Here is a 7,500-nt window from a genome sequence, read left to right on the forward strand (position 1 = left end):
GTATGTATATATGTACATGTATGTATATATACATATTTGTATGTATATATATGTGTATGTATGTATATATGTATATATATGTATATGTATGTATATATGTATATATATATATATATATATATATATACTATATATAATATATGCACAAAAGAAAAACAAAGCACACACACACACACACACACACACTTTCGTCGGATGGACGGCGAAGATTGGAATTCCGAAGAAAAATCAAAATTTACGTGGATCTCAACGTCAAGGAAGTACCTTATTGTATTTAAAGGGAGATAAGAGGAGTAGAAAGTTTGTAATAAACTATGTGCCTCCAAAAACAGCCTCGTGGGAAGAGAGTGAACATAAAAGTATGTTAGAAGACAGAAGGATAACATTAAATAAGATAATGGAAGATGGAGGAAGAATAGTTATAATGGGCGACTTTAATTGCAAAGAAGTCTGCTGGGAAGAGATGAAAGTAAAAGGTGGAGACGCCTCATGGGGAAATGTTCTACTCGAGATGATTATTGACCATACAATGACACAATGGATACAAGAGAACACTAGGTATAGAAATGAAGAAGAACCATCGAGACTAGACCTAATAATCACATCTGAACCTAAAATTGTGGAAAAGATTGAAATAAGACACCAATAAGTAAAAGTGACCACATATTGATTGAACTGGAACTAAATGAGGAGAAATACATGAAAAGAAATGAACAATATAGAAAAGGAAGAATGATGTATGATTTTTTTTTTTTTTAATAGAATAAGAGAATTTGTTAAAAAAGAAAACTGGGGAAGAATATACAAAGAAGAAACAAGAGTGGAAGAGAAATGGAATATTTTGACAAAAATTTATAAAAAAAGGAGTGGAAAAGTATGTCCCAAGACAAAAACAAGAAAAAGAATATGTAAAGTGTTGGTACAACAAAAGTTGTAGGGAGTTAAAAGACAAAAGAGATAAAGCTTGGACCAAATGGAAGAAAGACAAAAGACCTGAAAAATGGAAAATATATACTTGTTATAGAAATGAATATGTACAAGTGTAAAGAGAGGAAAAGGGAAAATATGAAAAAGATGTCATAGAAAAATGTAAAGATCAACCAAAACTATTTTACAGATTTGTAAACAACAAACTGAAAAACAAACAAGATTTAGAGAAATTAAGACAAGGAGGAGTTGAATACACAGAGGAAATAGAAATGGCAGAAATTATGAACAAGCATTTTAAATCAGTGTTTACAAGGGAGAACATACAACCTGGGGAGATCGAATGGAAAGAGAAAGTCCCCCTATGAAAGAAATAGAAGTAACAAAGAATGAAATAATGAAACACTTGAGTAATCTTGATGTCAGAAAATCGCATGGACCAGATGAAATAGCAAACTGGATTTTGAAAGAATGCAGGAATGAACTGGCAGACAAAATACACAGCATAATAAACAGTTCCTTGAAAGAAGGAAAAGTTCCAAAAGATTGGAAAAAAGTAAATATAGTACCTATATATAAAGGGGGAAATAAAGAAGACCCTACCAACTACAGACCAGTCTCTCTAACAAGTACAATAGCAAAAATTTGTGAAAGAATTGTCAAAAGTAGATGGGCAAAATATTTAGAAAAAAAACAACGTGCTAAATCCAAGGCAATTTGGATTGAGACAAGGACGATCATGCGTCACCAATTCAATATGTTTCTTTTCAAGGCTAATAGATATAATACGAGAGAGAGATGGATGGGCTGATTGTGCATTTCTAGACCTAAAAAAAGATTTTGACAAAGTACCACATAAGAAGTTCCTTAAGAAATTAGAAACTGAAGGAGGAATACAGGGCAAACTGCTTAAATGGACGGAAGACTTTTTGCAAGAAAGAAAAATGAGAGTAGTGATAAGAGACAAACACTAATTGGGATGAAGTAATAAGTGGTGTTCCACAAGGGACAGTTCTGGCCCCAATAATGTTTGCTATATGTATTAATGATATGGATGAAGAAATTGAAAGTTATATGAGCTTCTTTGCGGATGATGCAAAACTGTTGAAAAAAGTGAACACTGAAGAAGATTATGAGTCACTACAGTGATCTAAATAAAGTACAGGAATGGAGTAGGAAGTGGGAGATGGAGTTCAACACTAAAAAGTGTAGTATAATGGAATTTGGAAAAACCAAAAATAGAATAACAGGATCATATAAATTGGGAGAAGAAGGAATAAAAAAAGTTGAAAATGAGAAGGACCTGGGAGTCAGTGTTATGAATAATATGTCACCTGAGAAACATATAAATAAGATTTTTGGAGAAACTTATAATTTAATAAGAACAATCAAAGTGGCATTTATATACCTGGATGAAGAAATGGTGAAGAAAATACTAATCACTTTGATAAGACCAAGATTGGAATATGCAGCAACGATGTGGTCACCAAGTACAAAAAAAATGTATAAAAAACTTGAAAGAATACAAAGAGCAATTACAAAATTGGCACCAACACTCTCAGAACTATCATATGAAGAGAGACTAGCAAAACTTGAACTACAGACACTAGAGCAAAGAAGAGAGGAGATTTGATAGCTATTTACAGAATCATGAAAGGCATAGAAATTATTGATAGAGAGGATCTAATAAAATGGGATGACAGAAATACAAGAGGACACGGAAAGAAAATCAAGAAAGACAGCTATAGAAGAGATCTGAAAAAGAACAGCTTTCCTCACAGAGTAATAGACAGTTGGAACAAGTTAGATGAGAAAGTGGTATGTGCAAAAACAATACATGAATTTAAAAATAATTTAGATAAAATGAGATATGAAGACGGGACACCACGAGCATAGCTCCCCTTCCCATAAAATACAACTAGGTAAATACAATTAGGTAAATACACACACACACACATGATAAGATAAAAATATTTTGGCTATTTTCAAATAAAACACTCCGGATTTCATAGAAAGAGGTCCGAATTGCATTTAAATATCACACACACAAGCACACACACAGACACACACATATGTACGTACACACACACACACACACACACACACACACACACACACACACACACAGACACACACATAAAGAAGTCAAAAAAGTCAATTCAGAAAGGGATCTGGGAGTAATCATCTCAAGTGACTTGACACATGATAAACGCGTCATCAAAATATTTGGAGAGACTTTTAACTTACTAAGATAAATGAAACTGGACTTCGATTACATGGATGAGATGGTTAAAAAAATAGTGGTTATACTGATAAGACCTGAACTAGAATATGCCGCAACATTGTGGGCACCCAGCACTAAGAAGAACATAAGAAAATTAGAAAGAATCCAAAGAGCAGCGACAAAAATGGCACCTACACTGGCAAATCTGACATATGAACAAAGATTGGAGAAACTACATCTGTCAACATTGGAACAGAGAAGAGAAAGAGGTGATCTATTGACCATTTACAGAATTATGAAAAGGTTGGAAATCCTCGATAGAGATGACTTATTAAAGTGGGACAGAAGAGAAACAAGAGAACACGAAAAGAAATTAAAGAAGGACACTTATATAAGAGATCTGAAAAAGAATAGCTTCCCACATAGAGTGATTGATGTCTGGAACAAACTGAACGGAGAAACCGTGAATGCCAAAACTATACACGATTTTAAGAATACACTGGATACGGAGAGATACGAAAACGGGTCACTACGAGCATAGCTCTTGTCCCGTAAAATACAACTAGGGTAAATACAACTAAGTAAATACACACGTCTGGGGAGGCACAATATAAAACCCCGCTGCCTGGCTTGGTCTCTAATAAAAATTTGATCATATCAACTACTGGCCTTCTCTCCCCTTCCCTTGCTTCCTGCTTTGTGTAACGAAGGTGGATAACATGATTACACAGCCAAGAGAGATTCACGGAAGGCAAGTGAACTAATCTTGGTGGTGTTTATGACAGCGTTCCTAGAAGACCCGGCTTAAGACGGACGGCCAAGCAACTGGGCTCAGGCCGCGATTAGACTGAATCCGCGGGCGATGGCATTAAAAAGCGACACAGCATACAGAATCACAGAGCGTGTCAGACATAATGGATTCTGCTGCGACACGTTTACGGGACTAACTTAGAAATCTGGGACAAATGTTTTGAGATTTTAAAGGAAAATGAATTCAGGTCCCATGACCTAAGCTTGAATGTGGGTCTCGGTCTAGAGGATTCTGATTCACGCAAGGACACAACGCACGTCTTATTGAAAACAAATTCCCCACATTTTCCTAATAATAAAACAGTGTGAATTTTACTTAAAAAAAAAAATCACTGATAGCATTTTGTTATGGACCAAAAGGTCTCTTGTCAGTATGGTCTTCCTTTGCAAACTAGGAAATCTCCAATATATAGATGAAACAGTTCAATATCTAAAAAATATCTCTAACGTCCTTCTAATATTCTAGGGATGTCGCCTTCCAAAATAAAATTCACCTAAAAAATTGGGAAGACTTCAAACCCACAGCGAGCTCTGAATGGCTGATGAATAAAACAATTATTGTGGGATAAAAATTCGTGCTTCTTCAGCTTTATCAATGTATACGAACAATTATATGAATATTTTTGGAACCAATCACTGGCTAATATTGTTTACTATCGAACCAGAGCAAATATTAATGAGTGATTTGGTTTGACAGATCAATATGTTAATGATGTTTTAGATTTCATGATGACAATGGTGCAAATGTAACACTAGAAACTATGGATGGTGTCGGTGGGTATGCACATATAACGTAGAAAAACACAGGGGATGTAATAAAATGTGTATATATATATATATATATATATATATATATATATATATATACTTATGTACATGTCAATATGTATACATTCATATATACATACACACATGCATACATACATATACGCATGCATCCGCGCTCGCGTGTGCGTGACGTATGCTTGTGTGTATGCGTATGTGTGTGCGTGCGTACACACGCACATTTAATATCTCATTTATGACAAATAACGACGCGATCAAAATCCCACCTCTTTCCACCCACGACGGCTCTGAAGAACCTACCTGAGGGTGTGGTCATCCAGTATGTTGTGTCTGTCTTCAGGCAAAGGTCCCTTGAGTCTCCGCCAGGTGACTGTGGGCGTCGGGTCGCCTCTTACTTCGCACTCGAACTCCGTCGTCCTCTTCTCCAGCGTCACCTTGTCCTTGGGTGCTCGCAAGAATGACGGTTTAACTGTACGGGGAGAAAGAGAAATGGGCGTCAGATACATATGTACAGTTTTAAGTATATACATTTCAACTGGGAATTATACCCTGTTCACACTAGCGGTTTCAACCTTGGCGGTTCAATTACAATGCAAGTCAGTGGAGGCGTTCACACACAACCGCGCACTTTTTTCCTGACTATGTGGTACCGCCACGGTTTCCGAGCGATTCAAATCCTCTCTCCGTCGTGCATCTTACAAAATTGTCAATATTCTCACCTCCATTTGGAGGTGCAGCCCCGAGTGGCTGACATTCGGTCTCCAGACCAGGCCAAGGATATATATATATATATATATACATATATATATATATATATATATATTATATATATATATATGTGTGTGTGTGTGTGTGTGTGTGTGTGTGTGTGTGTGTGTGTGTGTGTATAAAACTTAAACCCACTCTTCAGCAGAAGAGGACCACAGTCAGTGGTCGAAATATACTGTTTACTCTGTATCTCAGCTTATCTTTTTCCGAGAGTGGGTTTAGTTTTATTTTATTCGTGTGTTACGACACCTACGTTACTTGATATATATAATATATATACATATGATATATATATATATATATATATATATATATATATACATACATATATACACACACACAATATATATATATATATATGTATATATATATATATATATATATATATTGTTTCCTCCATTATTTCAAATAAAGGCAGATGTCTGCTGGCAACAGGTACCTTCTCCTACTTGTATAAACCAGTAACTCAGACGCTGTCTCACACTCACACAGCACAAACGTTGAGGAAGAGATCCATAGAAAGGCTCGAGGACCGTTGCCAGCTGCTGTGAGTTTACGTATTTCCGAAAAAACGGTTAATTTGAAATAATGAAAAGATTTTAGACGTTAGCAGAAAGGAAGGGTAATAGAAGTTACATCGAACAGCTTATTTGTTTAAAGTCGATTAATCCCCAACCATAAAACCTACGTGCCTCTGGTCCGTAAGGGTGTCACTAAGGCAGATGTTAACCAGGATATGCCATGAGCTTTCTTTAATTTTTTTTTCTATTATTATTATATCATTATTATTATTATTATTATTATTACTATTATTATTATTATTGTTGTTGTTATTACTGTTATTGTTATTATTGTTATTATTATATTACTTTATCATTATTGTTATATTATTTTGTTATTATTATTATTATTATTACTATTATTATTATTATTATCAATTATCATTATTATTATCATTACTATTATTATTATTATTATTATTTCTATTATTATTATATTTTTTCAGCCCGGTAGCCACACTTCAAGCGTATTTCAGAACAAAGTGCACGTGAGTGTACTAACGGAAAAAATAACTAAGAACATAGAATAATATAAAAAAAATAATTGGATGAATGAATATATGAATAGATAAATAGATATATAAATAATTGAATAAACGAACGAAAGAACAAATTAATATTTCCTTTCTGTCTTCCTTCGGCATTGTTCTGCGAAGGTAATCTCTTTAATATTTACAACCTTCCTTTCTTCAATATTTCTTTTCTCTACGCACGCGCTACCAAAGCATCCCTCGTTAAGCATCACATAATCTTTGTTTCATCCTGCCACTGAGGAGAGCATTAAAACATCCCTTCCGGGAAATGGAACTTCTTTTTCTCTTAAATAAATTCTTTACCACCAACTCGATTACCAAAAATGACTTAAGATCATCAGAGCTGTTTGGCTTCCGCAAACACGGCAGATTTTCTGAGTTAAGCAAATATTGTCTTATCGACAAGGGGCCGATTTAGTCTAATTTCGTGGGGATTTGTTAGTTTCCCATCTTATCTATAAGGATATTAGGTTTCGTTTTTTCTTTAGTATAAAAAACGAAAAAAAAAACGCTAGCGAGTTGGACCAAGAGCGTGGTTCATTAAATTCCATGCTACAAAGTCCTCTGTAAGGGGCAACGTCCTAGCCTCCTGAGAAGGGAAGTTCGGGAAGCTATACCAAATCATCATCATCATCATCATCATCATCATCATCATCATCATCATCATAAAAAGTCTAATTTCTTGCAATTATAAAATTTTGGTGTTTCTAGATAAAATGCTGCAAAGTTTGATTAACTACCAGGAAATCCTACTCTTCCTAAGATATTAGCTTATCTAGATTGTAAAGAGATCTCCAAGTACGTGAGGGCTACTTCTGCTTCATTCGTTATTTGCCGTTAACACATTCAAAGGCTTAGAACGAAGCTGAGCGCCAAATCTATTGGTTGTTCT

General features: G+C 34.9%; 1 protein-coding gene across 1 annotated transcript in view; it reads right to left on the minus strand.

Moving 5' to 3' along the window:
* LOC143036471 (roundabout homolog 2-like) overlaps window positions 1-7,500 on the minus strand; it is a 261,373-nt gene that overhangs the window by 152,646 nt on the left and 101,227 nt on the right. The window contains exon 4 of the mRNA XM_076203867.1: window positions 5,048-5,216. Coding sequence (XP_076059982.1) covers window positions 5,048-5,216 — 169 coding nt within the window. The remainder of the gene's footprint in view (window positions 1-5,047; window positions 5,217-7,500) is intronic.

The sequence above is a fragment of the Oratosquilla oratoria genome, chromosome 2 (assembly GCF_046742065.1).
Source record: "Oratosquilla oratoria isolate Oo_2021 chromosome 2, ASM4674206v1, whole genome shotgun sequence".
Classification (NCBI taxonomy): domain Eukaryota; kingdom Metazoa; phylum Arthropoda; class Malacostraca; order Stomatopoda; family Squillidae; genus Oratosquilla; species Oratosquilla oratoria.